Here is a 16,530-nt window from a genome sequence, read left to right on the forward strand (position 1 = left end):
ATTTAAATGCTAAAGTGTCTGGCTGCACAACATTGGTTATATTGCTTTGAATAAATAGTGTTGCTGTTTAATGTGGATGTCAAATGAAGATGTCCATGGCAATTGGAGACATCTAGGAGAATTGATGATTTGGTCGAATTTATGTCGTTAGATGTTGCAAAATACCTCAGATCAGAGACATAAAAAAAAAATGGGTTTGGCAATTGATGCTATTCGATGCCCACCCTCCATTGAAGTGTAGTTGTGCAGCTGCTGGAATTTCCAGACAGAAATTCTACGTTCAGCAAATCTGGACATTTTAATTTCCCTGCTCAATAAGACTACATGAACTTGAAAGTGATTCATGGGCATTGTCCTTTGCGTTTGTGATATGTATCATAGTTGTGTATTATTTTGTCATCTTATAAAGCGTACCCAACCAAGTCCATGGTATAAGCAATAAAAAAACACTAATCTGTTACAATTATACCTACTATACTGAATATGTCCCCTAACATGATGTGGTTGTGATTCTCTCCAGTGTCTCCACCCAAGGACCTGACAGTGCAGGAGGTCACCCCAGAGACAGTGGACTTGTCCTGGGCTAACGAGATGCAGGTGGCAGAGTACCTGGTCACCTATGTGCCCACCGCCCTTGGAGGCCTGGAGCTGGACATGCGTGTGCATGGGGATCAGAAGAACGCCACCATCAGTGAGCTGGAGCCTGGTGTGGAGTATCTGATCAGTGTCTTCGCAGTCCTCAGCAACAAGAGGAGTGTCCCTGTCAGTGCCAGAGTGGCAACACGTAAGTCAGGAGTAGTAAAAAGTTGACCGAAGACTCTCACCATGTGTCAGATTTTCAGGTTAGGATTGGTGGAAGGTAAGCTGATCCTAGATCTGTAACTGGGGAAACTTCAGCCTGGAGATGTAATTCACCTCTACGGTGTCCATATTAAGGCCATCTCAGTCTCTCCTGGAACTCGTGATAAGACAGACTCAAGTCTGACTGAGACTGTCCTAAAATGGACTCCGTACACCCTTACCTCACCTTTGGTACCTGACTTGTCGGCTCTCCCAGATCTGAAGTAATGCAAAAGTGACATTCATAACAGGCAGTCAGTAAAAATCTAATTATATCAACAAATTGATTGCAGGGCTCATGCGAACATCTGATGCTAATCTCATTGAATTAAATCCCTAATTGCACCTGGGATGTGGTAGGTTTTCAATGTTGTTTCACTTTATTTACCCATCATTGGAACCAGCCTGCCTATTTCCTATATAGTGCACTACTGTTGACAGGACACACAGGGCTGGCTGTGATCGAAAGCAGTGCACTATATAGGGAAAGGTGTGCCATTTTTGACACAGTCCATGTGCTGGGTGTCCTGAGGATTTAGTGAACAGAATATCAAACATGGTTTAATTTGTAAGTCTCATCCCATTAGATCTCCCTGAGCCCGAGGGACTCAAGTTCACATCAGTGAGGGAGACTGCAGTAGAGGTTCAGTGGGACCCCCTGGACATCCGCTTTGATGGCTGGAACCTCATCTTCAGAAACACTGTAAGTTGTCAGCAGTAGACCCTCATCTTCAAAAACACTGTAAGTTGTCAGCAGTAGACCCTCATCTTCAAAAACACTGTAAGTTGTCAGCAGTAGACCCTCATCTTCAAAAACACTGTAAGTTGTCAGCAGTAGACCCTCATCTTCAAAAACACTGTAAGTTGTCAGCAGTAGACCCTCATCTATAGAAACACTGTAAGTTGTCAGCAGTAGACCCTCATCTATAGAAAAACTGTAAGTTGTCAATAGCAGACTTCTCATCTATAGAAACACTGAGTTATCATTAGTAGACCTATCATCTATAGTTACACTGAGATATCAGTAGTAGACCCCTAATCTACAGAAACACTGAGTTATCAGCAGTATAAACTCTTAGATATCAGAAGCAGACCTCTCATCTTCAGAAACACTGAGTTATCAGTAGTAGACCTATCATCTATAGTTACACTGAGATATCAGTAGTAGACCTCTCATCTTCAGAAACACTGAGTTATCAGTAGTAGACCCCTCATCTATAGAAACACTGAGTTATCAGTAGTAGACCTATCATCTATAGTTACACTGAGATATCAGTAGTAGACCTCTCATCTTCAGAAACACTGAGTTATCAATAGCAGACCTCTAATCTATAGAAACACTGAGTTATCAGTAGTAGACCTCTCATATATAGAAAAACTGAGTTATCAATAGCAGACCTCTAATCTATAGTAACACTGAGTTATCAGTAGTAGACCCCTCATCTATACAAACACTGAATTATCAGTAGAAGACCCCTAATCTATAGAAACACTGAGTTATCAATAGCAGACCCCTCATTCATAGAAACACTGAGGTATCAAAGCAGACCTCACATCTATAGAAACACTGAGTTATCAGCAGTAGAAACACTGAGTTATCAGTTGTTGACCTCTCATCTACAGAAACACTGAGTTGTCAATAGCAGACCTCTAATCTATAGTAACACTGGGTTATCAGTAGTAGACCTCTCATCTATAGATACACTAAGTTATCAGTAGTAGACCTCTCATCTATAGATACACTGAGATATCAGTAGTAGACCCCGAATCTACAGAAACACTGAGTTATCAGTAGTAGACCCCTCATCTACAGAAACACAGAGTTATCAGCAGTAGACCTCTCATCTATATAAACACTGAGTTATCAGTAGTAGACCTCTCATCTAAAGAAACACTGAGTTATCAGTAGTAGACCTCTCATCTATAGAAACACTGAATTATCAGTAGTAGACCTCTCATCTATAGAAACACTGAATTATCAGTGGTAGAACCCTTATCTATAGAATCACTGAGTTATCAGTAGTAGGTAGACCCCTCGTCTTCAAACAATCTGAGTGAGGAACACGCCTTTCCCTCGTCTCCCATGGTGCATTTTGTTGTTAATAGATCTGTCTCTACATATTCTACATGGAGGAGGCTGAGATCTTCAGAAGCCAAAAGCCTATCATTATCCCCACTTTCCTGTGGTCGAAACCATACACCGCCCCCTGAAAGGACAGACAGACCCACTCCTAGCTTCAGTAATTGCCCTAGCTATGTGCGTTTGTGTTCTAAATGGCACACTTTCCCCTATATAGTGCACTACTTTTGACCAGAAGCCTATGGGTCTATGGTTTCTGGTCAAAAGTAGTGCACTGAATAGGGAATAGGGTGTAGGGTGCCATTTGGGACAAATCCTATGTGAACCTGAGTATCCTGTGGAAATAATGTAGCAGAGCCTGTATTCAAGTCTCTAAGTCAGCAGTTTAATGTGACTAAATGTTCTGCGAGGCTTCTGTCGACAGCTCTAATGGCCATGTACTGCAGCAATGAGGCACAGAACCATTATTGTTTCTGAATGCTTTGTTTTTTATTTTCCAAAGCCCATGAGAAGTAGCCCAAGGACATGAAAGCCACAGTTCATTACATTCAGTTTCCCCCCACATCCTTACAGTAGTTTAACCATCACAGACAGAATCATCTGAGTACGATGTGGCTGCCCTATTCCCACACCAAGACTGTGTCCCAAATAGCACCCCATCTACTATAAAGTGTGCTAATTTTGACCAGAGGGGCCCTGGGAAAGTAGTGATTAGGGTATCATTTGGGAATCAGACCAAAGCTAACCTTGACTTTGAGGTGGGTAACGGTAGATATACTAGATAGATAGGTACTTTATTGATCCCCAAGGTGAAGTGTGTCATTAAACATGCCATCCCATTTTAATGACTGGTGTTGTTTGGTGTTGTCAGAAAGAGGAGAACGGGGAGATTCTGAACTCCCTGGGCAGCCCTGACACCATGTTCGAGCAGTCTGGCCTGGGACCTGGTCAGGAGTACGAGGTCAAACTGGAGGTGGTGAAGAACAACACCAGCGGACCTGCAGCACGCAAAAGCGTTTTCACAAGTGAGTCCATACATACAGCACTTATAGAGTTCTATTCACTTGTTTTTTTAGGACAAGAATTTGCTCCTCCTGGCCAATATCTTTCAGTTGGAAAATTAACCTGAATGTTGAATCTGCGTAGATGGTAGCTTGTCGCGCAATAAAACAAGTAAATTAAATAACTATTTAAAAAAATTTGATGAACTATTTCTTGCCAACCTCAAGTGTTCTGTAATCCTTGTATTCATGACATATTTGCATTGGATATAATCCATAAACCCCTTTTACGTCATTCTGACCGCCTGCTGGAGATTTAAAAGACATGATTCCCAGCAATACACACCGACTCAGAAGCAGCTTACAGCTGTCATAGTTACACACAGACTCAGAAGCAGCTTACCATTGTCATAGTTACACACAGACTCAGAAGCAGCTTACATCTGTCATAGTTACACAGACTCAGAAGCAGTTTACAGCTGTCATAGTTACACACAGACTCCGAAGCAGCTTACATCTGTCATAGTTACACACAGACTCAGAAGCAGCTTACCATTGTCATAGTTACACACAGACTCAGAAGCAGCTTACATCTGTCATAGTTACACAGACTCAGAAGCAGCTTACAGCTGTCATAGTTACACACAGAAACACATTGTCACCTTGATTCACTAGGTTTCTCTATTGAATATCCGCACTGCTGCAGCTCTGTGAGTGTGTTCCAAATGGCACCCTATTTCCTTTATAGTGCATCCATTTGGGATGCAGCTGGACAGTCTATCCAAGGCATCCTGAAGTGCCAATATTGAGTGATTAGCTTGTCACTTTTCATGGCAACGTCTTGATTTACCAGAGGCAGTAAAAAGCCATCCCTACCCCCTCGGCTGGTTAACATTTATGTGGAAATCATATCTCCATAATGCTGCTGCTATAAGGGCTAATGGATTTTATGGGATCAATATAACAATAGGTTTCATGTTGAAACTATACATCTCGTACCCTCTCACTAGCCAAGCTATTTTTAGGTGGCTCGAGGGGAGGTTAAAATATACTGCACTACCAACACATTAAAGAATAGTCATGGAGAATGGTGTGTTATTGTCATTTAGGAGAAAAAGCTTTCTGGAACATTCCAGCCCTAAACTATCAAAAGAAAGAAAGTCACACACTCCATGTTTAAACTCCCAGCAATGTAATGGGTATTTACCAACGTTTGGGCATCACTGTGCCTTCCTCTGGGTAATGTTATGAATACTTGAACCAGGTTATGTAGACACACAGTGCAATTAGTGTAACCAATGACAGTAGTGAGGGGTGTGTCATAATGATTAAGTTAATTAAAATTAATTTGTGAAACTGTTAAAAAATAGTATATGGCATATTAAATATGTTACGCTATTGTTATCATATAGAAACATAATGGAATATTGTACATCATATTAGCATCAACATATGTTCTTTCATTCAATTTCACATAACCACTTTCTATTTCATTTCATATTTGTTACATGTTATATTTTGGTTCAACCTTAATGTATATTAGGCATCATCAAACAGGGGGAACATATTAGGTGTACTCTAATAAGCTGTAGAAAAATATATACATTTATAAGACTTGTTCATAAAGGAAACATTTTGTTCATGAGAAGGGCCTGAGATCAAAGTCAATTTTCAGAAAACTGTTTTTAGATAGGATATCCAATAAGCCTCCCTTTGTAGTAGTAGGATCTCAATGTTACCTCCTCTCCTTGGTAGAGCAACATGCTCAATGCCTGTGTATTTGAGGGAGGAGATTGAGTGGTTAGCTTCAACAAAGTGAGCTGCTACTGGATAGTCAATGTTCTTACACCTGATTGAGCTGCGGTGTTCAGCTATGCGTTGTTTTTATTGTCTTTTCGTTTGTCCTACGTAGGCTTTTCGACATGGACAGGTGATGAGATAGATTACTCCCTTGGTTTTGCATGAGATGATACTCCTAATAGGGATCTTTCGACCTGTATGTGGGTGTCTGAAGACGCTTTTATAGTGCTATTGCACTGTGCACATGAGCCACATTTGTAGTTCCCATTTGGGATAGGTGTCAAGAGAGTCTGAGTAGTCTCAGAGGGCATGTCAGATCTCACCAAACTATCTCCAATATTGTGACCATGCTTATAGACAACCAGTCGGGGTGCCAGTGCTTTATCAGGATCTTTCATTTTCTCCGAAACCTTCGTGTACGATTGCGTTGTTTTTCTTCTTTGGTTGAGTTTTTAGTAATTCCTCTTTTGTTTTTTGAGATATTTTCATCATTGCAGCATCGAGAGTTTTGTCCTTGTAGTCTCTCATTTTTAATTTATCTGTCTTTTTTTTGCGTTGATGTCAAAATTTGACTGGTGGCCACAGATTCGTTTAACCCTGCGTAACTGATTATATGGTCACCATTCTTGAGGGGAAGAGGATGCATACTATCTGCACATAGGCACAAGGTATTGCGATCTGTGGGCTTTGTGAATAAGTCTGTGTGTAATGCATCATTCTCTTTGATGATCCATAAGTCCAGGTAGTTTATTTTTCTCTCATCAGTCTGCATGGTGAATTTGAGGTATTCAGAGTTCTCCTTTAGCAGAGTTTGGAATTCATTTAGTTCCTGCTGACTTCCTTCCCATAGCACAAAGACATCATCTATATATCTCTTCCATAGAAGTATTTTAGAAAGTAAGGTGTGTCTCTGTTTTATAAAGGAGTGCTTCTTCAAATTGTCCCACATACAGGTTTGCATAGTTGGGGGAAAAGGGGAGCCCACGGCTACACCCCAACTTTGAAGGAAAAAGTCTGACTCAAAGACAAAGTAGTTATGGGATAATACCAGTTCAGTAAGTTGTAAGATGCAATCATTGGATGGAGCAAGGGTAGAGTCTCTCTGCTGAAGGAAGTGTTGTAACGCCTGCAAGCCTCCAGTGTGTGGGATGTTAGTGTACAAGCTCTCCACATCAAAAATGGCCAGCAGGGTGCCCTCTGGTAACCTTCCTAAGCCCTCTATCAATGAGATCATGTGACTCGTGTCTTTGACCTAACATGGGAGATTCTCAACCAGTTTAATGTGGTAATCCACAAATGTGGAAATGCTTGATGTTACAGAGTCAATTGCTGCTACAATGGGTCTGTCTACTGTAATTTCGCAACTGTATAGAAAGTTGGTATCTTGGGAAATTTCACACATAGAAATTCAACTTATTTTTTTTGTGATTTAGAGTACACCTAATATGTTCCCTCTGTTTGATGGTGCTCATTATACATTCAGGTTGAACCAAAAGATTACATGTAACAAATATGAAATTAAGTACGAAATGATTATGTGAAATTGAATGAAACAACCAACGTATGTTGATGCTAATATGATGTACAATATTCCATTATGTTTAGATATGATAACTATAGTGTAATATATTTAATATGCCATATACTATTTTTTTAACAGTTTCACAAATTAATTTGAATTAACTTAATCATTAAGACACACCCCTCACTACTGTCATTGGTTACAGTAATTGCACTGTGTGTCTACATAACCTGGTTCAAGTATTCAAGACATTACCCAGAGGAAGGCACAGTGATGCCGAAACGTTGGTAAATATCCATTACATTGCTGGTAGTTTAAACATGGAGTGTGCGACTTTCTTTCTTTTGATAGTTTATAGTTTATTCGCCGTTAGTCAGCACCTCCACACAAACTATTTTTCCTGGGTGTGCGCCAGCTCATGGTTTTTAATCGAACATGCCAGCGCTGACATGGGAGCTGAACAGACTGGGAGCTTTCACCCCTGCCCTTGCAAGAGTTCTCTTTCAACAAATCAGAGTAAAGACATTTCAATATCCTGAAGCAAATGTTCTTCACTGGTTTCTGTACTAACCTTTATTGCCTCACCTCCATCCCAATTCAAGGTCAGGCTCTCTCTGCTTATTTATGGTTTGAAAAATGCATTCGCTTTGCCAGAGTAAACAGAACTAAGCCACTAGCTACCTGACATTCTCCTCTTATACGCCCCCCTTCCTCCTTATCGGAGGGTAGTTTGTACATTATAGCGTTGACTGACACTATAGGACTAGCATGTCCGTGTTTAAAGTTTATGGAGCTGTTGAGCTGGTGAACATTGGAACCTGAGACATGCATACACACACCGCACACACGTGTGCTTGCACACATGCGTGCACACACATGCACGCACACGCACGTACACACACACACACACACACATACACATAAACACACACAAACATACTTTTACACAACAGCACTGGGATTATGTTACCTAGATCTCCATGTAGCTCAAGGCCTCTCTGTCTGCCATTAAAACACACAGACTCATGCCACATCAAATCAAATCAAATTTTATTGGTCACATACACATAGTTAGCAGATGCTAATGCGAGTATAGCGAAATCCTTGTGCTTCTAGTTCAGACAGTGCAGCAATATCTAACAAGTGATCTAACAATTTCAGAATTACCTAATACACAAATGTAAAGGGATGGAATAGGAATATGTACATATAAATATATGGATGAGCGATGGCCAAACGGCATTGGCAAGATGCAGTAGATGGTATAAAATACAGTATATACATATGAGATGAGTAATGTAAGACATGTAAACATTATTAAAGTGTCATTTTTTTAGGTGACTAGTGATGCATTTATTAAAGTGGCCAGTGATTTGAGTCTGTATGTAGGCAGCAGCCTCTGTGTTAGTGATGGCTGTTTAACAGTCTGATGGCCTTGAGATAGAAGCTGTTTATCAGTCTCTCGGTCCGTGCTTTGATGCATCTGTACTGACCTCGCCTTCTGGATGATAGTGGAGTGAACAGGCATTGGGATGGGTGGTGGTTGTCCTTGATGATCTTTTTTGCCTTCCTTGTGACATCAAGTGCTGTAGGTGTCCTAGAGGGCAGGTAGTTTGCTCCTGGTGATGCGTTGTGCTGACCGCACCACCCTCTGGAGAGTCTTGCGGTTGAGGGAGGCGCAGTTGCCATACCAGGCGGTGATACAGCCCGACAGGGCGCTCTGAATTGTGCATCTGTAAACGTTTGTGAGGGTTTTAGGTGACAAGCCAAAATTCTTCAGCCTCCTGTTGATCCTTCTTCACCACACTGTCTGTGTGGGTGGACCATATCAGTTTGTCAGTGATGTGTATGCCGAGGAACTTAAAACTTTCCACCTTCGCCACTACTGTCTTGTCGATGTGGATTGAGGAGTGCTCTCTCTGAATGTTTCCTGAAGTCCACAATCATCTCCTTGGTTTTGTTGATGTTGAGTGAGAGGTTGTTTTCCTGACACCACACTCCGAGTGCCCTCACCTCCTCCCTGTAGGCTGGGGTGCTACCTCTGCTGTTTCCTGAAGTCCACGATCATCTCCATTGTTTTGTTGACGTTAAGTTAGAGGTTGTTTTCTCGTCATTGTTGGTAATCAAGCCCGCTACTGTTGTGTCATCTGCAAACTTGATGATTGAGCTGGAGGCGTGCATGGCCACGCAGTCATGGGTGAACAGGAAGTACAGGAGGGGAGCACATACCCTTGTGGGGCCCCAGTGTTGAGGATCAGTGAAGTGGAGATGTTCTTCACCACCTGGGGGCGGCCCGTCAGAAAGTCCAGGACACAATTGCACAGGGCGGGGTTGAGACCCAGGGCCTTAAGCTTAATGATGAGCTTGGAGGGTACTATGGTGTTGATTGCTGAGCTGTAGTCAATGAACAACATGCTTACATAGGTATTCCTCTTGTCCAGATGGGATAGGGCAGTGTGCGGTGTGATGGCGATTGCATCGTCTGTGGACCTGTTGGGGCGGTTTGCAAACTGAAGTGGGCCTAGGGTGGCAAGTAAGGTGGAGGTGATATGATCCTTGACTAGTCTCTCAAAGCACTCCAGGATGACAGAGGTGAGTGCTACGACGCGATAGTCATTTAGTTCAGTTATCTTTGCATTCTTGGGTATAGGAACAATGGTAGCCATCTTGAAGCATATGGGTGCAGCAGACTGGGATAGGGAGCAATTGAATATGTCCGTAAACACACCATCCAGCTGGTCTGCGCATGCTCTGAGGACGCGGCTAAGGACGCCGTCTGGGCCAGCAGCCTTGCGAGGGTTAACACGTTTAAATGTCTTACTCACGTCGGCCACGGAGAAGGAGAGGGAGGCCCGCAGTCCCTGGTAGCGGGCTGCGTCGGTGGCACTGTATTATCCTCAATGCGGGCAATGGTGTTTAGTTTTTCTGGAAGCAAGACGTCGGTGCCCGTGACTTGGCTGGGTTTCTTTTTGAAGTCCATAACTGCCTGTAGACCCTGCCACATACGTCTCGTGTCTGAGCCGTTGAATTGCAACTCTACGTTGTCCCTATACCAACATTCCACTTGTTTGATTGCCTTGCAGAGGGAATAACTACACTGTTTATATTCGGCCATATTCCTAGTCATCTTTCCATCATTGAATGTGATGGCTCGCACATTCAGCTTTGCGCGAATGCCGCCATCTATACATGGTTTCTGATTAGGGTAGGTTTTAATAGTCACATAGACATAGTGTAGTGGGATTAGCATTCTGTGGGGCTAATTGCATGGAGAGATCCCCTCCCCCATGCCCTCCCACATCCCCTCCCCCATGGTGTGTGTTTGTGTGGGAGGGAGGGAGGGACCACTCCGGCTCATGGGAAGCCATCATCCTCCCAGGAAACAATCACAACCCTCGAACGACACACACACACATAAACACACACACAGCCAGCGGTTAAATCTATGTTAAGCTCCAGTGCAGATTCCCTGTTTTATCTTTCTTCTGCAGAAGGTTGACTTTCCTGAAGTTGCTAATTGTGACAAATCCATTCCATCATAATCTAGGGAAAGTGCCATTCATGCTCTGGGTTTTGATCTGTACTTAAATTAATAACGTCATGCATGGATGCCTAAAAGAAAACATAGTTCATTTTCAAATGATTATTGGTAGTAAATCCTGTCACTATTCATATTCAACCCTGTAACAAAGGCTCTGATGAGAGCTCAAACTATTTCAATCATATTCCAAGTCTCTCTGCCCTATCCATGGCCTTTTACCAGGACACCTGCACCCAGTATCACCTTATTAAAAATAGACAACCTGCCTTAATAAACCCCGTTCTCTGACCAAACTCGGTTCTCGGGACCCCAAGGGGTGCACGTTTTGGTTTTTGCTCAAGCACTACACAGCTGATTAAAATAATCAACTAATCATCAAGTTTGATCATTTGAATCAGCTGTGTAGTGTTATGGCAAAAAACAAAATGTGCACCCCCTGGGGACTCGAGGACTTAGTTTGGGAAATGCTGCTCTACATGAAAAACATCATGAATGCTAACTAAATGTTCTCAGTCCTGGGGTGCGACCCAAACTGCACCATATTCCCTATATAGTGCAATACATTTGACCAGGTACCATAGAGCTGTATGCATATCACACCCTGTATTCACACCCCCCACCTCCTCTCTCCCCAGAGATTGATTCTCCTAGAGAGGTGAATTTGCGTGATGTAACGGACACCACAGCGCTGGTGACCTGGTTCCTGCCTGTGGCCATGGTGGATGGGGTGAGAGTGTCTTATGGGCCCAGCGACAACCCCTCAGACAGGAACACAGTGGAGCTGTCCTCCAGCGACACACAGCACCACCTGGGCAGCCTGAACCCTGACACAGAGTATGAGGTGTCGCTCATGGCCAAGAGGGGAGAGATGACCAGCGTGCCTGTATCTGAGACCTTCCTAACAGGTAAGACAAGAGTTGTATTCCATTTGGCACCTTATTCCATTTATAGTGCACCAGGGCCCATTAGGGACAAGCAAACTATACAACACTAGGGTTGCAAAAGTTTTCCAGAAATCTTTGAATCAGGAGGGAATAAACAGGATATCGATGAATGCTCCTACTGGGATTTCTGGAAAAACCTGGAATCGGGAGGGAATAACCAGGAAATCTGGAAATCGTTCAACCGGGATTTCTGGAAAACATGGGAATTTGGGGAAAGTGGCTGGAAGTGTGGATCTCTTTAAACAACACAATATCAAAATGATGTATGTGTAATAATTTGTTTGCCGGGTCTTTGATTAGAATAAAGGTAATGTTGATTATTGAAACGTTTAAATGTTCATGTCTTACCTTTTAGCTGTTATACATTTAGATTCAATTAAAATAAACATCCAATAAGCTTAAAAAATGGATTAAAAACTGTCCAGTATCTTTGATCAACTAGGCCAGAGGTGTCAAAGTCATTTTGCCCAGGGGGCCACATCCTAGATCAAAAAGTGTTGGTCTGTTCTCAACTGGGGTCTGGACCACACATCGTATTGTATTTGCGAGGGGATCATGACATTCCCCCCTGCCTGATCTATGACTGGATGTGTTCCAGACCTGGATGCCCCGCGGGACCTGCAGACGGTAGAGCTGACTGACGAGAGCATTACTCTGGAGTGGAAGAACAGCCAGGCTCAAGTAGACAACTACCGCATCAAATATGGCCCCCTCTCTGGAGGAGACCATGGAGAGCTGTTGTTCCCTACCGGACCCCTGGACACCACCCAGGCCAAGATCACTGGTAAGTGATCTCATTTTACTACATATATGTAAAACCCTGATGAACTGTAAGGGCCGAAACGTGTTAGTTATATCAATAACTATGTGTTTTTATCAACTCCAACTGCCCTCCAAGAGTTCCCCTTACAAGAATTCCTCTTCTATTCCGTTTACTCCTCAGTTCATGCACCTTGGTTGTAGAGCAAGGTAGTGGCAACTGCTCCTTTTCCTTTGTTCAAGATCACTGGTAAGACAGAGCCCCTACACTAGTCTAGTTATAACAGGATGCTTTTGGTGGTGGTGTTGTGTAATATCTGTGAATTTTCAGTTTTTAGATATTTTTGTTTTTACCTCTTAAAAAAACAATTAATGTGAGAACAGCTATAAAACAACCGTCCTCTCTTTGTGTAAATTAATATACACTACATGACCAAAAGTATGTGGACACCTGCTCGTCGAACATCTCATTCCAAAAATCATGGGCGTTAATATGGAGTTGGTCCCCCTTTGCTGTTATAACAGCCTCCACTCTTCTGGGAAGGCTTTCCACTAGATGTTGGAACATTGCTGCGGGTACTTGCACCCATTCAGCCACAAGAGCATTAGTGAGGTCGGGCACTGATGTTGGGCAATTAGGCCTGGCTCGCAGTCAGCGTTCCAATTCATCCCAAAGGTGTTCGATGGGATTGAGGTCAGGGCTCTGTGCAGGCCAGTCAAGTTCTTCCATACCGATCTTGACAAAACATTTCTGTATGCACCTCGCTTTGTGCACGGGGCCATTGACATGCTGAAACAGTGTTTCCACAATGTTGGAAGCACAAACTCGTCGTGGTATGCTGTAGCCTTAAGATTTCCCTTCACTGGATCTAAGGGGCCTAGCCCGAACCATGAAAAAGCCCTAGACCATTATTCCTCCTCCACCAAACTTTACAGTTGGCACTATGCATTGGGGCAGGTAGCATTCTCCTGGCATCTGCCAAACCCAGATTCGTCCATCGGACTGCCAGATGGTGAAGAGTGATTCATTACTCCAGAGAACACGTTTCCACTGCTCCAGTGTCCAATGGCAGCGAATGTTACATCACACCAGCCAACGCCTGGCATTGAGCATGGTCATCTTAGGCTTGTGTGCGGCTGCTCGGCCATGGAAACCCATTTCATCAAGCTTCCGACGAACAGTTCTTGTGCTGACGTTGCTTCCACAGGCAGTTTGGAACTCAGTAGTGAATATTGCAACCGAGGACAGGCGGTTTTTATCACACTACGCACTTCAGCACTCGCCGGTCCCGTTCTGTGAGCTTGTGTGTCCTCCCACTTTGCGGCTTAGCCATTGTTGTTTCTAGACGTTTCCATTTCACAATAACAGCACATATGTTGACTGGGGCAGCTCTAGCAGGGCAGAAATTTGACGAACTGACTTGTTGGAAAGGTGGCATCCTATGACGGTGCCACCTTGAAAGTCACTGAGCTCTTCAGTAAGGCCATTCTACTGCCAATATTTGTCTATGGAGATTGCATTGCTGTGTGCTTGATGTTATACACCTGTCAGCAATGGGTGAGGCTGAAATTGCTGAATCTACTAATTTGAAGGGGTGTCCACATATTGCTGTATATATAGTGTATATTGTTTTTCAATGTAAACGGCAGCCTCGCTCTGCCAACTGTTCTGCTGCCAAGCGTTTGCGGCCCTCCTTCTAAATTGTCATTATTAAATTCAATACACTTATTTACAGATGGGCTGCTTTGTTTTTCTGTCATCAAACGTTTGTCCGACCACAAAAGACCCCCACTTTATTAGAAAACAGCTCAAGGGAGATTGCATTCAGGCCTTAAATGGAATAACACTACTACTTCAATGTGAGATTCATCCTGGTTTAACAAGAAATGCAGGGAGGGCCTATTTTTATCCTCCTGCACCGGTTCCCATTATACTCCATGTTTTGAGTCCGGCGGGCGGACAGACTCTTTTTGTATACCATGTGCCACTGCATCAACGGATTAAGCTCCCTGGCTGGGAAAAAAAAAAGTTCCAAACGGGTAATAGTGTCTTTGTCTGGGGCCCGTTCTTTGTTCTTGGGAGACCCATCCCCTGTAAATAAGGCATTTGCTGTGTCCCAAAATGCCATCCTATTCCCTATATAGTGCACTACTTTTGATCAGGGACCATCTGGCTATAGGCTCTGGTCAGAAGTAGTGCACTATATATGGAATAAGGTGCCATTTGGGATGCATCCAGTGCTTCTATTCAGCTGACTGGCCTCCCCGGTCCCCCTCCGCTCCTCTCCGCTCCTCACAAACCTCAGCACTTTTTTCACACAGTTATTATCTGTAATTGCCTTCACGCTTGTGATTTTATTGATAATGAGTTTCCTCTGCGTTAGGTGTAATTTCATGCTTATTGTGCCTGGTTGCCTAGTGACCTCTGTGGGAGTTAATAAAGGAAATGAAGGCCGTTGGACTGAGGGCTCTTAATTGCACCGCACAGCGCGGCCACATAGCCGGACTAAAAGGATCTCAAAGCCTCTTATATCATAGCAAATGTTGTTTCTGCCCCATACAGCACCTCTTCTAGATCAATCAGAGCAGATAGAGGTTCCAAAATGAAGAGGCTGAAAATAAACCCAATTATGCTTCAATCTATTAGCAAGGCAATTAAATCAAATCAAATCAAATTTATTAATATAGCCCTTCTTACATCAGCTGATATCTCAAAGTGCTGTACAGAAACCCAGCCTAAAACCCCAAACAGCAAGCAATGCAGGTGTAGAAGCACGGTGGCTAGGAAAAACACCCTAGAAAGGCCTAAACCTAGGAAGAAACCTAGAGAGGAACCAGGCTATGAGGGGTGGCCAGTCCTCTTCTGGCTGTGCAGGGTGGAGATTATAACAGAACATGGCCAAGATGTTCAAATGTTCATAAATGACCAGCATGGTCAAATAATAATAATCACAGTAGTTGTCGAAGGTGCAACAAGTCAGCACCTCAGGAGTAAATGTCAGTTGGCTTTTCATAGCAGATCATTAAGAGTATCTCTTCTGCTCCTGCTGTCTCAAGAGAGTTGAAAGCAGCAGGTCTGGGACAGGTAGCATGTCCGGCGAACAGGTCAGGGTTCCATAGCCGCAGGCAGAACAGTTGAAACTGGAGCAGCAAAACGGCCAGGTGGACTGGGGACAGCAAGGAGTCATCATGCCAGGTAGTCCTGAGGCATGGTCCTAGGGCTCAGGTCCTCCGAGAGAGAAAGAAAGAATGAAAGAAAGAAAGAATGAAAGAGAGAATTACAGAGAGCATACTTCAATTCACACAGGACACCGGAAAAGGCAGGAGAAGTACTCCAGATATAGCAGACTGACCCTAGCCCCCCGACACATAAACTACTGCAGCATAAATACTGGAGGCTGAGACAGGAGGGGTCAGGAGACACTGTGGCCCCATCCGATGATACCCCCGGACAGGGCCAAACAGGCAGGATATAACCCCACCCACTTTGCCAAAGCACAGCCCCCACACCACTAGAGGGATATCTTCAACCACCAACTTACCATCCTGAGACAAGGCCGAGTATAGCCCACAAAGATCTCCGCCATGGCACAACCCAAGTGGGGGCACCAACCCAGAAAGGACGATCACGTCAGTGACTCAACCCACTCAAGTGACATACCCCTCCCAGGGACGGCATGGAAGAGCACCAGTAAGCCAGTGACTCAGCTCCTGTAATAGGGTTAGAGGCAGAAAATCCCAGTGGAGAGAGGGGAACCAGTCAGGCAGAGACAGCAAGGGCTGTTCGTTGCTCCAGAGCTTTTCCGTTCACCTTCCCACTCCTGGGCCAGACTGCACTCAATCATATGACCCACTGAAGAGATGAGTCTTCAGTAAAGACTTAAAGGTTGAGACCGAGTTTGCGTCTCTGACATGGGTAGGCAGACCGTTCCATAAAAATGGAGCTCTATAGGAGAAAGCCCTGCCTCCAGCTGTTTGCTTAGAAATTCTAGGGACAATTAGGAGGCCTGCGTCTTGTGACCGTAGCATACGTGTAGGTATAT

General features: G+C 43.7%; 1 protein-coding gene across 3 annotated transcripts in view; it reads left to right on the top strand.

Annotated features, from left to right (window-relative positions):
• LOC110536289 (tenascin) overlaps nucleotides 1-16,530 on the top strand; it is a 74,147-nt gene that overhangs the window by 29,835 nt on the left and 27,782 nt on the right. For all 3 annotated transcript variants that reach the window (XM_021622011.2, XM_021622012.2, XM_036936188.1), the window contains exons 4-8: nucleotides 521-784; nucleotides 1,428-1,543; nucleotides 3,792-3,945; nucleotides 11,420-11,689; nucleotides 12,327-12,512. In XM_021622011.2, coding sequence (XP_021477686.2) covers nucleotides 521-784; nucleotides 1,428-1,543; nucleotides 3,792-3,945; nucleotides 11,420-11,689; nucleotides 12,327-12,512 — 990 coding nt within the window. The remainder of the gene's footprint in view (nucleotides 1-520; nucleotides 785-1,427; nucleotides 1,544-3,791; nucleotides 3,946-11,419; nucleotides 11,690-12,326; nucleotides 12,513-16,530) is intronic.

Source organism: Oncorhynchus mykiss, chromosome 11 (genome assembly GCF_013265735.2).
Source record: "Oncorhynchus mykiss isolate Arlee chromosome 11, USDA_OmykA_1.1, whole genome shotgun sequence".
Taxonomy (NCBI): Eukaryota; Metazoa; Chordata; class Actinopteri; order Salmoniformes; family Salmonidae; genus Oncorhynchus; species Oncorhynchus mykiss.